This window comes from Synchiropus splendidus, chromosome 2, assembly GCF_027744825.2.
Source record: "Synchiropus splendidus isolate RoL2022-P1 chromosome 2, RoL_Sspl_1.0, whole genome shotgun sequence".
Classification (NCBI taxonomy): Eukaryota; Metazoa; Chordata; class Actinopteri; order Syngnathiformes; family Callionymidae; genus Synchiropus; species Synchiropus splendidus.
In genome coordinates, this window is record NC_071335.1 from 17,057,528 (window position 1) to 17,075,076 (window position 17,549).

A 17,549-nucleotide genomic window follows, 5' to 3' on the forward strand; every position below is an offset into this window, starting at 1 on the left:
TTAAAACTTGACCGTGAATACCATCAAAATAACACAAAAATATTGCAAACGTTAGTGGACAATATGAAGACAGCGAACGTCCAAGTTGTTTACAAGCTTTATAATCTCTGTCACAAGAAATCAACGTCAGGATTCAGAAGAAAGGATGGCGTCCAATGTTGCGAGCAATTTACAGGACTGAAAATAGTTCACTTCAAGAGACCCTGGAAAGCTGGGCGTTGACACTGAGCTGAGGAATATCACTGACAGCATGAAACATGAATGAAAATGAGTTGTAAATGGATGAGATACGAGTGAGACGGCAGAATCTCCATCACCATTAGCCTGTTAAAGGAAACTATTTAGCAGAATAGTGTATGTAATATTGTCCTGAAAAATGTTTGTCGACTCTCGATGTATCACAAACATTTACTCACTTGTGCTGTTTGAAGATATAAAGAAACCGACGAATCGTGGGTCCGGACCTCGACAGCATGTGTTGCGAAGTAGCACGCGGGACAGACGCACTGATCGGTGATTGGTCCGTGTCCTCCCAGCTGCTGCCGGCTGCCCAATCGCAAGGCAGTCCGCGACACCAGTGACGAACCTCGCTGCTGTACGCCCTTCACGTTCCGCACATGGATCGAGTCGACATGTCCACGCCACACCCTGTTGACAGAGCGAAGGAGCGGCTTGTGTAACAGCTGTATGACCCGGTAGAAGCCGCAGCAGCAGCAGCATCGAGCCTCTTGACATGTCCAGCGCGCCGAGGAGGCGGCGCATGCGGCGGCCTCCCTGTGCCGAGGGGCTCGCTGAAGAAACACCCGGGCACAAGTTGTACCCACAGAGCTGTTGACTTCCTCGACTGCGTCAGTGACTGTTTAAGGAATGAGAAACGAGGCTTCGCTTCTCGTCATGGGGTTGTTTTTGCACGCCGTGGGTTCGACTCCCACTGCGACCACTGCGGACACGGTAAGAATGTTATCAACAAAGCTAACGAGTTTCCCGGCTAACTTAGCAGCAAACTCCGCGGCCACGTATCTAGGAGGTATATTTGTGACTGAAATGTATTTGGGTCGCTTTAAAATGTCCATGTTTTGTTTGGCATTCGCTTTCAAAGTCGAGGTCCAGGGAGTAGAGACCTGACGGAGCTTGTCGTTGTAGCTACGTGACCTAGCTCCCGGGAAGTGGTTCCGTAGGCCCCTCGCGCTGCTCTGTTAAGCTCTTTCATGCACTTCTCACACAGTCATCCGACCGTGGTCCGTCACGTAAACACAACGTCTACATGAATAAACTAACCGAATATAACGGCTAGAATATTGACAGTTGTGAAAAAAAAGATTGTTTGCTTGAACATAGAATCCTCTAGTAGTGAAAAGAAATGGTTGGATTTCAGTGTATACACCGTGACTTGACTAGAAGAAATCATACAGATGCCTCTTCTCTCCCACTGACCGTTACTAAAGTACATAAATGAACTTTTCTCCCCAACAGGAGGCAATGCATGAAATAGTTTATTTATGCACAGAATTATTTGTAGTTTGTATTTTTCCCACTGTTGGTTTTATATTATTATTATTATTATTAAACCTCCATTTATGTGGACCAAGTTAAGATTTATTGAACTTATCCTTATTCCAGTTCATTTTGGGCAAATGAAATTCTATTCTAAACATCAACATAGTGATGTAGTGATTATTGCAGCCTTGCTGGGTTCTAATCCTGTCTGATCGGTTGTTGTGTTCTTTATGTACCATGGTACCCCATCACTAGGGGAGTCACTTTCACTTTGCAAAACCTCCTCAAGTTTTTTTCCCCCACCATCTTGTTTTAAACTTTTCCCACTGTACTGGCCACTTAAACTACAATTGGGGTGGACTACTCCATGGCCACACACCTGTTATGATTTGTCATGAGGTTACTCTTTGTGAGGATCAAACCCATGTCCTCTCTGTGTGACGCAACGAAAAGTGATGAGACTTGTTCACCCTTGTATCACAGTGGCCATATACCTGAACATCGTGCAAACATTAACTTATTAATATTATATTAGTCAAAGATTGTCTTGCCACTGCAGTGGGAAGTAAACTAATCATAAGAACACAAACTCTCCTGTCTAAAAACATACTGATACTTTTATACAATATGTATATATGCTATCTTTTTTTTAAGTCCACCTTCAAGTGAATAAAAAATTCTAAATTCGTCCTTTTAAAATCTGTGGAAACAAGATATTTTTGCTGCCTTAAAAATCCCAAACTACAAAAGCAAACACGTAATAAAAAAATATAAATTCATATGAGTCTTTTGTTTGACCCTATGCAAACTATTTAAGGTGAAATTATTGATTTATTTGGAACGTTGGATTCTAAGATTGTTGCTTTCAGTGGCTGTTTTTGACTACAACAACAATAGCGTGCAGACCGCCTGTGAAACAACTCACCTTTCTGCACAATTTCCTTTCCCAGACTCACAGTGTGTAAATGCATTAATTACACTTTTATTTCTGTACTGCAGAGTTTATGTTTTCATTCTGCATGTTTGGGTTCTGCTTTCAGGATTGTTGCCATCTGTACTTAGGTGAAGCCCGGGCAAGAGCTTGGGTGGAGGTTTCATTGTGAGAGTTGCAATGCTGTTGCATTTGAGTGGGTGAAACACTTATCTGTGATGGGTCTTTTCTTCACTTTATTACTTGAACAATCAACAAGAACATCATCTAATCTTCATAGAAATGCTAGTATACCCTCCCTCTGTGGACTAAAGCTGTGTCCATCTGAATGAACCTATGAATCTGATGACTGCTCATGGATGTTAAGCCACAGCTTCCGGGTTTGTGTTTTTGTTCTTAACTGTTGAAAGCTTGGTCAGCCATTTCTTATCAGAGTTGCATCATAAATCTGCAACACTTTGTTTTGTCACATGTCGTCTTCTGTACCACAGAGAGACTCGGTGGACTCAGAAACGTGCTTCTTCGACTTAACATTGTCCGAAAGTGCAGTCAGTCCTGGTGAAAGACGCTAAGTATGCAATGATTCTGGGTACTGCTGAAAGGTTGAGTCAAATGAAATGAGATGAGGTTGAGATATGATGATATACACACATCAAGAGTGACTCCTGTGACCTTGGTCACTGTGAAGGAGCACCTTTGTTATTACCTTTAGAAGGATTAAAGAAAAGGGTCAACAAGGTTGTGGAAATCTCATGCGACCTCTCGATCATCATCATGAATCCACTCTGATAGTAAATGAAGAACCACTTACTTTCACACACAGTGCCCCATAGTCATCAGCACCTTCTGATGAGCTCGGCTCTTTTCAACAGCTTCTCATTTTTTCTCCTGGTCTTTTTCTGCATGAGCGGTGGATTCTTGGGCGGAAACCCGACTGCCAGTAATGTATATTGGTTTTGCATGAGAGAGTGGAATTTCTCTGCTGCTGCCTCTCTGAATGGTGGATGGAGTTAATCCGGTCGTGGGCAGGTTATTTGCAAAGTCACTTCTGGCAACTTTCCTGGCTAGAATAAGTGTTTGGGGGATTTTATTAGCCAAATTTCTCCACAGAGCAAGTTGCTTCATAGCGCTGGCATTATTCCAGCATACTTTTGTGTTCGTGAAAATGGTAGTGTAAAAGTTGGTGTGTACTGTGTTGCGAAAGCATGCTTGTCTTAGGTCAGCAGCTGAATTCGTAATTTAGTAGGAAACAAAACGGAACATCTCATGTCAGACTTGGATGTCAGCTGCAGGATGTTTAACCCACTTTAAAAGATAAGCGTGGAGGAATTTGATAGTGTTTGCAGCTTGTTATATTTGGATTTGTTCATTCAGCTGTGGCTGACAGTCACACAATGTCTCCATCGATGAAATTACATTCAAATCTGAAATATCAGGCAGTGACTGACAGACAAGGCAAAGGAGAAATCTCTGTGAATGATGTTTGTTGATGATGTAGTGATTTGTAGTGAGAGTAAGGAACATGTGGAGGTAATACTGGAGAAACCGAGAGAGGAGTGATGTCAGAGTTGGAGTGATAGTGACAGGGAGGCTTTTTTAGACAATAAGGGTCTCCGCCAGGCTGTCTTGAAACTCCGCGATCAGTCTCTTCATATGTCCGACCAAATGCACGACCTGAGTTCCATGAGCAACAGACTCCCTATTCTTGAGGGATTTTTCTGTTAAAAACACGCCGATAACCACCACATTCATGTCCACCACCATGATGTCTTATATGTTTTCTGCTTGCTTCGATGCTTCCGCCTCATTTTAATACATTTGATCACGTGATGTTTAATCCAAAAGAGATCTTTATTCTGAGGGCATGGCGGCTTTCTTTTGTCGCGGAAACCCTCGGTAGTGAGACCTGACATGCCATTGGGAGTGAGGAGATCACAGGTGCAGCTCATGTGGAGAAGTTTGGACGCAAAGGAGGACGGACATGTGCTGAGGAGAGTCAGTGGGCATAATGAACAAGGAATTTTGTATGTGAATGACACCTGGCAGAAGGAGAAGAGGAAGACAACCAGTGAAGTGAGGAGAGTTGTCTCCATGGAAGATGATGAAGATAGGTGGAGCATGGGAAATGCTGAAAAGTTAATGTGAACAATAAATCCTTTTTGTATCTATATTGGGATAAGAACATTCAAGATATAGATATATTAACAATATCCAGGGCTCACACTCGGATTTTTTTCCTGCCGTAAGGGGTGTCCATCCCTTACCGTCCTCCATTACAGTCTACCTCCAAAGGCAGGGTCCTCCTTAAGAGTCCTCCTCAAGTGGTGTTGAGGGAGGGCTGGGCGAGTGACACTTCACGACATGTTGACATTAACAGCTGGAAAAAAAATCCGTGTTGGGGGCGCCCTACGCTGCTAAAATGCTGGGGAGTACCCTGCTATCTATTACCTTGCTTGTAAAGCTACATCAGTGGCAAACGTTATCCCTTCAATGTGTAGGTATTACCTGCTTGCCGTGGACTGACAGCTCCAGCCATGGCAAGCGAATACAACAGCCCACTGCATGGATGAGTTCAGAAACATGCCCAACAGAGAAGCCAGTCAAAAACACAGGTTTTACATTTGAGGCAAACCTTCCTATCGAACCCAAATCAAAGGAGAAGTTAGGTCAAATGTAAACAACAACTCCTTGCTGGATCCACGTCACAGATGCTGGCACGATAATATTGTGAATTCATGTTGTTTGTTTCAAGTCCTATTTTTAACACCAGTACAGGCAAGGCAAAATATTTGTTTTTAATACATTGTTTGCACTTAAATCATCTTAACCTGGCTTTTACGGTCTGGTTTGAAACCAATGCTGACTTTAAATCTTGACAAAAGAGCTGTTGAGGTTCAATTCCCTGCCGTGCAGTTCCATTGCCCCCCTATCTGAGTTACACTTGATGTCAGAATTGTGTTGTTTTGCTTTGTTACGTGCCTCTTACACACCTTGTTCTTCCTGCCTGGAGCTCGCCGGCTGGAATTTTCCGTAAAGCAATCCATGTTCACAGTTTGGGTCATGGTGGGTGCTGGTGGGAGGGTCCAGTAGGCAAAGAGGGTGTGAGAACATTTGAGAGCGCTTTGACTCTTTGCTGTCTGAAGTTATTACACATGGAGTGGAGGTACTAATCTCGGATTGTGTGGAGCCCGGATCATCATGCCTTTCATTCTCGGACCTTCTCTGGTAATTTACTGAGAGAAATCTGACAAATCCATGCGTGCAGTTCTGCTGGCTAATCTCATCTGCGGGGAAGTAATTGTCATCATACTAGCCAGACGATTACAGCGCTCTTATCTTGATCATTACGTGCTGTCCCGACACAGCTCAACCTAATAATAGAATAACATGCAGAACACATGCTGGTAGAAGGGCTCAACATGCCTGTGTCAGGGCAATTGTTGAGGACAAGAGTTGATTCTTTTCCACCACATGTTTGCAGCTGACAGTTGGAGATGGATTAGATATTGTGCAAAAAGTGCCCAGTTGTTCTGATCTGGCAGACATTTGCGTCTGATATGATCCTCGCAGACTGATGAAATTCAAGCAGCTTACAAGCACGGCTGGTTAGCACTTGTTTACTCCACATTCATTACTAAATATAAGTGCCTGCAACTGGGTGCTTGAGATTGGGTTATTATTTTTAAAGTTCAAGAGCACGTGAATATGTCCAGACCTGATTATGTCGTGCCGTGTGTGTGAAAACCCTGTCAGAGCAGCACATTTTTGGGTAAACATGTCAGCGTTGTGTAACAAGAGTCTTAAATCAGAGGTCATTTTTTTTTAGATTTTAAAAGTTATTGAAGCCAAAACTGCCTTGTCAACGATGAGCCATAACTTTATTATCCTCTGGTAAGTTGATCGCTAAATCTTTGGGATGTCTGGTGGCTGCAATATATCATTTGTGGTTGACCAAGAATAAGTGGCAAACCAGCGGCAGGCGGATGAGAGCCTTAAAGAAGCAGATGCTGGTTGTGGTCCGAACTTAAAAGTGGCAGATAATGTTCCTGGTGTAGAGTTTTCTTGGCAGATTTGTTGTTGTAGCATCACTTCAGAGTCTGAACTGGACCATGGAGCTGGTGCTGTGGCAATTCGGGCCCATCTAACCTCCATTTGAAACGTCTGGACAAACACCAATTGGTGACCAGTTTGAGTCAACCACGCTGTGAGACCTCAGAGGTCAGATCTCATGCTGGTAGCTGTCCACTTTTCTTCTTTTAATTGCTACTGGCTGATGCATTTTTGGTGGTGGAATGATGAAAAGCTTGTTTATTTTTGGTCGGTGATGTACTGATGTTTTCACTGCTGGAGGACCATGAGTATCTTGAAATTCTTCTTCAAAATGTAGCAAGCATCTGCGTACATCACATGTGTCTAAACCCCAATTTGGGCCTGGGTTAACATTTTGCTTGGCAGTTGAAATACGAGTTGAAGTCTCGACTATGGCCGGTGCACAGACCTCAATAAGAACATCTGTAAAGTGTCCAAAAGTCAAGGAACTCCTTGACTTGCTTCAAATTACACATACTGTGTGACTCATGACAGATAATGCATTGTGCTAAAGTGCCCTTACCACAGCATTCAGATATTCTTGGACAAGTTGTCTCTGTCTATCATCTGTGGTTCTCTGTTTACACATCGCAATCTCCTCGTTTCTAATGAAACGACCTGAAAAAGCCGTACTGTTAAACAGAAGAAAATCCACTTCAAGTTTCGGTGATGAAAAGGTGTTTGAGTGTAACAGCGTTCAAATGTTTGTCTTGCAGAATCTGAAACAGTGCGAAGGAGTCAACAACCAGAGCTACATCTGTGAGTCTGGACACTGCTGCGGGGAGTCTCAGTGCTGCAGCTACTACTATGAACTGTGGTGTAAGTTCTGCCTCCTCCTTCCTGCTTTTGAGCGAACCTGCACGGCGAGATGATCGCTAATCATTTCATCTGCATGTGTGTACAGAGAAGACCTGCCACTCACCTCCAAATGACTCCGGTTGCACGACAAGGAAACACACCTGTTTTGCTTCTCTTGTTATTGTTGCTATTTACTTATGTTTACTGTGACTACCCTTGCTTCCTTTAATGGATATGTTTTTGTTTTTAATTCATCGCTGTCTTGTTATCAGAATCACACCCCACTTAGAGGTTGCTTTGACTTGTAAAGCCATTCATAATGAACTCCACTTCTGACCCGCATACAGAGACGACCCAGTTGGAGAATCCAGTGCGAAGCCAAACAATGTGACCCAGAAAGCTCAGTTTACTTAAGTTGATTGCCTAGTAGTCTCCATTTTCTAACCACAGAATCGCAGCGCTATCATCTCCCACCTCTGACAGGCCAGCGGTGTGTGTGTGTGCGCGATTTTACTGTGATATCAGGCTGCTTGCATTAGAGTGTGCCGTACTGAAATGTGTCTCACTTATAAGTAGTGCTGGGACCAAAATGTGCCTTTCAATATCCCATATGACTTGGTATTTGTCATATAAAAGTTCATAGTTGTTTACAGCAGAACCAGTAGAATGTTTATTTAACAATATAAATGTCATAAAGAAAGTAGTAACTTTTCCAGGCAGGTATTTCAATAAACTCAATGTCATTTCAAATTTGTGCAAATAACGTTTTGTGGTGTGCTCTATTATATTCACCAAAATTGAAAATACAGTTATAGAATCAGGATTAAAATAAAATACACATTGTGAGTAAACCTTGCTGTAGGAGTCGTACGCTAGATTCCGACTCACTCATATCTCCCTTCTCCATCATACAGCCGCGACTGGCATGGTGTCTAGAGATCAACAGATGTGTTGTTTTATGAGCCCATACCAATGCAGATTATTAGTACTCAAGTAGGCTGATGAGCGACATTTGGAGTCGTGAAGAAGTGAAGATATTGGTTTCAAAATTGTAATTACTGCTTGTAGCTTGTTGGGGGAAAAAAGTTACATTTCACTGTGAAGAGTCCAAGGCTCAGCAGCATCTCTTACTGTATAGAGTAAAAGTAAACTTAAAATGGCTCCATGAAAATGTAAAATGTAAAACTTAGCATAAAACTTTTAGCATAGCTGAAATGACTTATCTTCGTAACAAGTTTTTTAAAAAAAGTGCTGGAATTTTTTAGACTCAGACTTGTTGGAAGTGTTATACTCTCTGTCCATATGTAAACACTAAGGACAGACAGGTGTCCTGACTGAGGTAATGATGCTAATGGCTAACGTGACGTTTCTCTTCAAAGCTTTATTTACAAGCTCTGTTTTTCCTCTCCCTCACTCTAGGGTTTTGGCTGGTGTGGGCGATCATCTTCATTCTGAGTTGCTGCTGCGTGTGTCATCATCGCCGAACCAAACACCGCCTGCAGCAACAACAACGTCAGCATGAGATCAACCTCATTGCTTACCGCGAAGCTCACAACTACCCATCCCTGCCCTTCTATTTCAGTAAGACTTCCAAGTCGTCATTCAAAAGCTCATGCTTGTATCCTGTAGCATCCTTGATCATCAAAGCCATCATCGAAATGAATGGATCAAACGTTAGATTTCTGAATGCAAATTAAGTGGCAGGATAAGAACCCCTGACTTAGATGCCATGATGTGGTTCATTTGACACAACCATAGCCTTGAAATCCAAATAAACCAAGCAGCCAGTGCATATCTGGCTTTTAATTTTCTCTCTTTTCTCACTAGGATTTTTGCCAAACTACCTCCTGCCTGACTATGAAGAAGTTGTCAACAGACCACCCACTCCTCCCCCTCCATACAGTGCCTTACACAGTGGCCCGACCACTGTGGTCACAGGTCCACTTGCTCCCGAGCAGTCGGAGCGACCCTGTACGGTCATCCAACCCACCGCAATGCCGCCAAGTGCTGATGTCTGTTTGTACGGCAGACACAGTCCAGTAGATTCACAGCCACCACCTGGGGACTTCATATCTGCCAACAAGCCCCTGCATGCAACACAAGACGCTGCTGTGATCCTCAGCTCAGAGGGACTGAATAGTGAAGGACTCGCCAACCGCCAGAAAGAGTGTGATGGTCCAGAAGACCCTGGCAAGGATGCTCTTCTTGGGAACCTGTCAGATGGAAGTGCTGACGACAAAGAGCGGCAGCACAGCGGAAGGATGCGGCGATTTACCGGGGACTCTGGGATCGAGGTGTGTGTTTGCGGCTCGCAAGGAAGCAGCGGGTGTAGCAGCGCCACCAGCAGTGGCCAGGAAGGGAAGCCGTCGCGGGAGGCGGACACCTTGCTGGGACGGGAGGATGAGAAGGGAGACTTCTGCGACAGTTGCGGTCACCGTTCGTCCTACTGTGTGGAAGAGGAGCCCCGAACAGGCTGCCCGGAGAGGCGGGCTGCACATGGACCCTCCCAAGCATCTCACCGGAGCAGCACTCCAGTCTGCCTCCTCCTCCATACTATCAGCGAGCAGGAGGCGCCACAACACGGCACCAGCACTGAGCCACAGGGTTGAAGCACCCTCTGTGGAAAAGCTACTCCACACAGAGCAGGGAAACCCAAGAGTTTTAAATTACAATCCTTTGTGTAGACGTCAAATGTGAACTTTATGTCAGCAAAGGGGAGAGAAATCAGGCTTTCTCTCTGAAACTGTTGCCTTAATCTGTGTATTCTAGGTGATATGTGGACAGCAGGAGCGCTTCATCAGCCTTAGTAAAGCTCTGAGACACTGCGAGGCAGCGCAGAATTCCCGACGTCTCATGCCACGCATCTTCAAGATCAACCATTTGATCGCTGTGATGGCGGGAGGGGAAGTTTACCTTGGATTATCTCAACCGTTGTGTGTTCAGTGGAGAAAGGACACCAAGTTCGGAACATTTTGGAGCATGAACCGTGCGAGGGTGTGAGTGAGTGGCTGTGTTTATCAACACTCTTGGTCCCTGCTAAAGCAAGTCAGTCCATGAGTGCACAATGTTTAACTTTAAAATTAAGAAAACCAAGTTTTTTGTTACGGTTTCTTATGCAGCACTTCACTTTTGTCTTAATGTATTCTCATGCCCAGCAGAAAACCTGAGGCAGGTGAAACGCACTACCGAGCCTGAAGCTGTAGAGAGATTAAAATCATTCTGGACAACCTCAGACCTCACCATGGGAGATGATCTTCATCATCATCGACAGCCATTGTCAGTATGAAACATGCTGCCTTTACACTCTTTGTAAGATTTTCATGTTAGAAGCCAAAGGTTGTTTAACAAGCTCTTTTAAGTTTCATTGTTACTAACACTGACTGACCCTGTAGCAAAAACCTGGCATGCAAACCTTTTGGAGCATGAAGACTGGTTCCAAAAGACGAGACAAAATGCTCAAAGGTTAATGTTTCATCAAGTTGAGCTACAGTAGCGTGTCTTTTGGACCAAAGGACAACTCTTGCACAACACAATGAACCACTACATACCAAAAAAGCTGCAGAGGGAGATGCAATATTAGGCAGGTGGTCATCATGTTAAGTCTAAGTAGCCACTCGCACCTTAATCGTATCTTAGTCAAAAGTCATTGTTGCTTAACTTGTGAAAGTTAAAGTCAAAAGCACTGATATTTGATTAGATGAAGTCAATGCTTATCATGAAGGGCATGACAACATTAGCTTCAGGGTACAGTTTGCCAAAGCACAAATGTGACACTAGTCAACAGTGACTCGTCCCTGAATATTCTTTAATATTTCTTCAAGCCCACAAATCGACTTGTAAAATGTAATCTTGCAACAAGCCTGAAGATTCACAAGTGCTTTATATGTGTGTGTGTGTGTGTGTGTGTGTGCTGCTTCTTTCTGAGGGAGATGATTAGATTGGTACATTCATATCAAACAAACCACTTTATATTTTCATAGCGTGTCTTAAAGCCAAATAGTTGCCTATATCATTTCAGGAAATCAGTAGCTTTACCAGGTTTTCTCTGATTGTGGGTATTGTTTTGGTCATCGTAAAGAAATGATGTCCAGTGATGGTCTTATTCTTGATTTATATGAAGGTACATTTGACTTACTAACTCTGTATATCGGATGTTAACCAGATCAGGGGCATTCTGCCAAAGATTCTTTTACTTACATGCGTTTGTGGTGTTTTTTTTTCTTCCTCCGAACTGGGAATGTTATAACTGTAATATCAAACTACCAAAATAGCTGAACATCAATAAAGAAATTCAATTTCATTTGTGTGATGGTGATGTTTGTGTGTCTATCAGTAAATAAATTGAAGATTACGCTCCTGTTTCATAAGACTGACAGTACGAGAGATCTAATTTAATGACGGAAATAACAGATTTATTGCGTATAAACTTATTTCATAGGGAACCTTTTTCAGTGCAACAATTCTACTTTCTTAGCCAAATATTCCATCATTCAAGTGTAGTAAGGGCGTGGCTTTGTCATTTCATCAGTTCCGTCAGGAACATTTGGACAGCAATTCGAAGGAAAAAAATCTCAAGACTCTAAATTCTCTCTAAATGAGAAGTAATGGAACGTGAATTGCTCTATTGATGCTCGTGCCGTCGCTAACAATGGACGCTAAATGCCAGTACATACCGTTCTGATGTATGTAATGCACTGTGTAAGCAGCAGAGGGCGCTGTAAGCGGACGCCACTGTCAGTCGTGTTGTGACCAGAACCGCTGCACAGTCACTTCCTCAGTCCAGTCCGGAGGACTTTGCTTCTCTCTAGAACCATGTCTACTGCACGCAGGTAGGAAATGCTCTTACAAGTTCCTTAAATAACGCTTTATTTTGTGTATAAACCATGTTCGACGCGTGTCGGTTCGCTGACACATCGATGCCGTAACTTGTAAACTAATGTAAATTCAACCCTAATAAAGTATTTCGTTGATCTCACTCAATATTAGGACCGAGCAGGTTGTTGTCGCTGTCTAAGCAAGCTAACTGTTAGCTAACTGTAGCTTAGCATTTGCTTCATAATTTGATTAACAACGTTTTTTTCCCGCTTAAGATTCGAGGATACTGCGATCCATGTGGACGTTAAGGCAAGTAAACACGGTGTTTTCATCCTTGGCGACCTATACTTACTTTCACTTGTCATCTCGCTGACCAATGTGCAGGACTATTATGGGAAGAAGCTGCAGAAGCAGACAGACTTGAAGAGCAACGCGTGTTTGGCTCCATCTCAGCCCACTCCCACCCACGTCCTGAAGGCCTTGAAGAAGGTGCATGCTGACGTCACAGACAGGTGCGGAGGTGACTTCCTATCTCTTCTTAGTTACAAGTTAACCCCAGTGTTGGACAGCAGTCATAGGTCAGCGGAGATTCTCCTGCTTGATGGAGACACGTGAAGAGATAAATAGTTACATGTAACACAGTCCATTCCCCTATCTCAGGTACTATGGCTGCGGCCTGGTGGTCCCCGAGTGTTTGGAAGGCTGCAGCATTCTGGACCTTGGCAGTGGAAGTGGAAGGGACTGCTACATGCTGAGTCAGCTCGTGGGCCAGTCCGGTCACGTGACTGGCATCGATATGACTGAAGAGCAGGTATTATTGCACTGACTAGTCCGGGTGTTTTGAAATTCGGGACCAAGTCTTTCCTTCCTAGTTTTCCTTATACTTCTTATAGAGCTATTTGAAAAGTACAGTGTAACTAGGGCTGCAATGCACTATTATTTTGATAGTCGACTAGTCACTGACTAACTCCTCCATTAGTCGTGTCGTCATCAAATAAACCGACTTAAAGGGTCCAAATGAATCCAGTTTATTCAAAGTATTCAGTGCCTCACAGGCACACATGCAAGTAAAAAACAGACCTGTCCTTCTTGCTCTTCAACAGGTACCAAAGATAAAGGTTTTGTAAAAACCCAGTTTAACATAAGAATAATAACATTGTTGTAACTTAATTCCACTTGTTGAGGCTACTGGACTACACACTTTTACCATACAAGTAGGGGACCTAAGCAAACTGACACCATAACATAGACATTTTGATTTATTTTTGAGTTATTGGCGTGAGATCTTGTTTGTTGGTGATAACATGATCACAGCTTGCATCACTCTGACAAATCTTTTAAGACTTGTAAGTCATCTTCTTACCCAGATCCGTCAGATACTTTTCTTCATAAATCTTAAGATCCTAACAAACATATATGTATCGTGTCTTGTTTCTTAATGCTCTGTTGCCTTAAGTAAAAAAATTGATTTCTGTTGCAGCTGGCCGTGGCCCGGGCACATATTGACCACCACATGAAGGAGTTTGGATTCAAGAACCCCAACGTCTCCTTTGTCCAGGGCTACATCGAGGCCCTGTCTGAGGCCGGACTGCAAAAGAACTCCTTTGATATCATCATGTAAGATCTTGATCTCAGATTTTTTATGCCTGTCGAGTCGACATTCTTTAAGTGTGCTGTGTTTCTGGTGCCGCTCAGCTCCAACTGTGTGGTGAATCTCTCTCCTGACAAAAAGCGAGTCTTGGCTGAAGCCTACAATGTCCTCAAGGTACCTATGAAGTGCGCTTCATCACGTCTGGTGCAAACAGTAACACTCAGTGTTTGTTTAGGATGGAGGGGAGTTCTATTTCAGTGACGTCTACAGCAGCGACAGGCTGACTGAGGACATCAAGCAGCACAAAGTCCTCTGGGGTGCGTTAGGATAATATCCTGTGGCAATAAAAGTCCAGACAGTAAACAGTCGCTTAGCAGGCGGGTCATGTCTCCAGGTGAGTGTCTCGGTGGCGCCCTGTGGTGGCAGGATCTGGTGCAGCTCGCAGAGGAAGTGGGCTTCGCTCCCCCCAGGATGGTCACCGCCAGCGTCATCACGGTTGACAACAAGGAGCTGCAAGATGTTCTTGGTGAAACACACTTAAATATGTGGTGACACTGATCAAAGGGCGCGAAGGTCTTAAATATTTTGAGTGTTCTGAAGTGGATGAAAAAGTGTTGGCAGAAAATATGGCTGTAAGATTTTAATGTAATGTCAAACTACAAGCAGAAGAGGAATCATGTACTTCCACGGTGGAGGTCCTTGCAGCAACAGTTTGAAAATGATGTCAGTGTAGCTATTAAAAATATGACACGTAATGCATTCACCATGTATTTTGAAGTGAAAGAAAATATGTTGTAATTGATTAAGTCAAGACCTCGTCATCAAAAAAGCGTTCATAAAAGCACAGATATATTTGAGTTATTCCGTACACTAGTTCATTTAATTATTTCCCAAGTGAAGAACATCTTAAACGACAGGAAAATACATGAAGCCATTACCTGTGTTTATGCTGCCCTCATGAGGTCGGCGCGGAACTACAAAGCAATTGATGGTAAAAAGATAGTCAACTAGGCCCTTTCTGTCTTGTATCATGTTTCTTTTCCACATTCATGCAACTAAGAAATTCACCATTTCTAATAGTTATGATATATTGACAATAGTTAAAAAGTATATACAATGCAGTAATGTATAATCATATAACATGTTAAGCATATTAGCATTTTCCTGTTTTATCCATATTTTATATTATTAAGCTAAAAATCAGGTTAAATAAAAGACTCATTTTCCTCTCTCCTGTCTGTGATGGCCCCTCGCAGCCGACATAGCTGATAGCTCCTGAAGAAGAAATGTGTTTATACTGTCCAGTTTTTATTTGAAAGTAGAGCTTGCTCACTAAATTAAGAAAAAAAAACAATAGACATTTTAAATAGTACTTGACCACACTGAGCGTGCTTAAACCGGTGTTTTACTATTCTGGGTGTGAGATTTCTGTCGATGTGTCCTGTGTTGGACAGCACAACCAAAAGTCCTGTGCAGTTTATATAGGCCTATTTGTATGATTTCATTTGTAGCATTGAGGAGACTTAAAATTACCTGTGGTTGAACTAGAAGTTGCTGCGTCAACTTACTTGAACTACTTTTGGGTTGTATAGGAATCAAAAACACCTACTGTGACAACATGAGGACGACTTAGTTTGTGAATGATTGAAGTTGCTGATCAGTAGAAGCAAGTTACTTCCTCCATATTTATGTGATCAACTGCTCTACAGTACTCTGCCCACCGCTAGTTGTGGTTCTCCCAACTACGGTGGCTACTGTGGAAGCAGCAGACGCGTCATGCTGTCTGTCCTTCTGTTTCAGGTGACTACAAGTTTGTGTCCGTTACTTACCGTCTTTTCAAGACCCCAAAAGGAAGTCCTGAGCCACGGCAGGTCATGTACAACGGCAACATCACCGGGGTGGAGGGCGCGTTCCAGTTTGACTCCCAGTACACCTTCAAGGTCTGAAGCAAGATCAGCACATGGGCATCCCCTGCAGTTCTTCGATAGTGGGGTTTATGTTTCAGGTGAATGAAGTCGTGGAGGTGGACGGTGAGGTGGCTTCCATCCTGAGCCATTCCAGATTCGCTGGGGAGTTCACTTTCCAGCCACAGGGAGGGACCAGCGGTCCGTGCGCGGTCAGACCCCAGGTCAGTGTCAAGAACTTGTTGGATTGGTTTGTGCACGAGAGGTCAGCGTGTTTGTGGTATCTGAGGCGACACACCCAGAGAGGCCCACTGTTTCTCTGATCACACACACATATGCACACATCCGCGAGCGGAGAGGTCAAGCAGCTGTCTCAGAGTCATAACCAGACTGTGGACCCACGCTGGGGAACCTTGAACAGGAAGGAATGTTCTCTGCTGTCAGAGGAATGCCACCTTATCAACTTGCAATGAAGAGTTTTACATCTCCTCTGAGATCTTGTTCTCACTTCCCCATCCTTGAATCACAAATCACGCCTCCTTCACTGACAAGACTGCTGAATATACAGTATTCATCTTTAGAATGCAAATGAAATTTGAGGTAGAAATCAGCGCTATCTACCTGATGGTTCAACCTTTGGACTGCGGCGCTGACTGACAGCACATACTTCAGATGGAGATACCCCTGTAATCTGCGTAGCTGGACGTGATAATGAAAATATTAAGCCTTTGGTTCACTATTTTTATGGCACTGCTACTGTCGAACAAAGGAGATAACACAGAAAAACCTGGGGTTGTAAAGTAGTTAAAGAGCTCCAGAATGTCTCTGATTCAGCTAATTGTCGTTTTTGACTTTTTTTTTGCAATGGTTTTAAAGAAATAAAACCATTACTTTTATTACAGCCCGCCGTTGTGGATCCCTTCCAACTGGTCCTGCAGCGGGGCGAGAAAGGTTCAGCCGCTGGGGGGTGCTGCAGCGCCAAGTCTGCGACCTGCTGCAAGTAACAGGACAGAACTCTCAGAAAACATGAGTCATGCTACCTAAGTTGTGCTTGGTTTCTGACAAATCAGTCACAACAAAAACAATAAATACATAAATCGCTCTGTTCTTTTGCTGTAATCTGTGTAAGGTTGCTTCTCAAATTACCTAAAATGAAATGTTTGATGACTGGATGGAGTCTTCAAAAGATGCTTTATAAAATTCAGCTTTTGTTTTATTCAGCAATGCTGTGTAAAAAAAAGTTACTTCTTGATCAATTATTTTGTAGATGTATTTTTACTTTTAAATAAACTCATTTAAAGTTGTCATTTGTCAAACTTTAACCAGTGTTTGTCCAAGTTAGTCCACAGTGGCTCTTTAGTGAAACAAATGAGAGTATTATACAATGATACAACAGCACCTTCATTTGATAAGAGCCCCTTCCTGCATAAGTATCTAGCCACTATAGAGTCCTTCCAATAGTTTCTTGAGTAGACTGAGATGTCCATGTATTGTGGTTCAGTGGGCATAAAGTTTACGCCAGCAGTCCTTCGAACCAACCATCTTACAATAGATGTTTCATCATTCATGATCTAAGTGAAAAATGAAATCATTTCAAGGTTGACAAATACTCATATAGGCATAGCTGGACTAGCTTTGACATCATTTTGGGATTGTAAAGGAGGAAATCTACATATCATGATCACTAAGCTTGGAGTCATAAAATAAGACCGCAAACAGCATTTCCAGAGGTTAACTAGTAGAAAAGGTCAGCATGGTGGTTAGATTCATCCAGCCTTAGTTTTACCACTCCTTTGAAGCTATTCGATCTATTATTTGAATTATGTGACATTGCCCGTGCCTTTATTTGTCTTTTGTATCTTTCTGAGTGACTGTGTCTTTAGTTGTTTTGTTTACCTGCACGACTTATATTTGTTATCAAAGA

The 17,549-nt window shown here is 43.0% G+C and overlaps 2 protein-coding genes across 3 annotated transcripts; both read left to right on the forward strand.

Annotated features, from left to right (window-relative positions):
• The first annotated feature begins 581 nt into the window (after positions 1-581).
• Positions 582-11,590, forward strand: LOC128754031 (WW domain binding protein 1-like). Its single transcript, XM_053856336.1, has 4 exons — positions 582-951; positions 7,234-7,336; positions 8,735-8,896; positions 9,143-11,590. Exons 1-4 carry the CDS (start codon positions 868-870, stop codon positions 9,922-9,924), a joined length of 1,131 nt encoding a protein of 376 aa, XP_053712311.1. The 5' UTR covers positions 582-867; the 3' UTR covers positions 9,925-11,590.
• Positions 11,591-12,043: 453 nt separating this feature from the next.
• LOC128754247 (arsenite methyltransferase-like) lies at positions 12,044-16,907 on the forward strand. 2 transcript variants are annotated; one of them, XM_053856729.1, is made up of 11 exons: positions 12,044-12,144; positions 12,406-12,439; positions 12,515-12,642; positions 12,791-12,941; positions 13,611-13,747; positions 13,826-13,895; positions 13,957-14,038; positions 14,116-14,247; positions 15,522-15,661; positions 15,727-15,849; positions 16,528-16,905. In XM_053856729.1, the coding sequence occupies exons 1-11, from the start codon at positions 12,128-12,130 to the stop codon at positions 16,627-16,629; spliced, it is 1,116 nt and encodes a 371-aa protein (XP_053712704.1). In that variant the 5' UTR covers positions 12,044-12,127; the 3' UTR covers positions 16,630-16,905. The 2 variants fall into 2 exon arrangements, with proteins under 2 accessions (XP_053712704.1, XP_053712705.1); XM_053856730.1 differs by lacking the exon at positions 14,116-14,247 and having other exon boundaries at positions 16,528-16,907.
• The last annotated feature ends 642 nt before the right edge of the window (positions 16,908-17,549 follow it).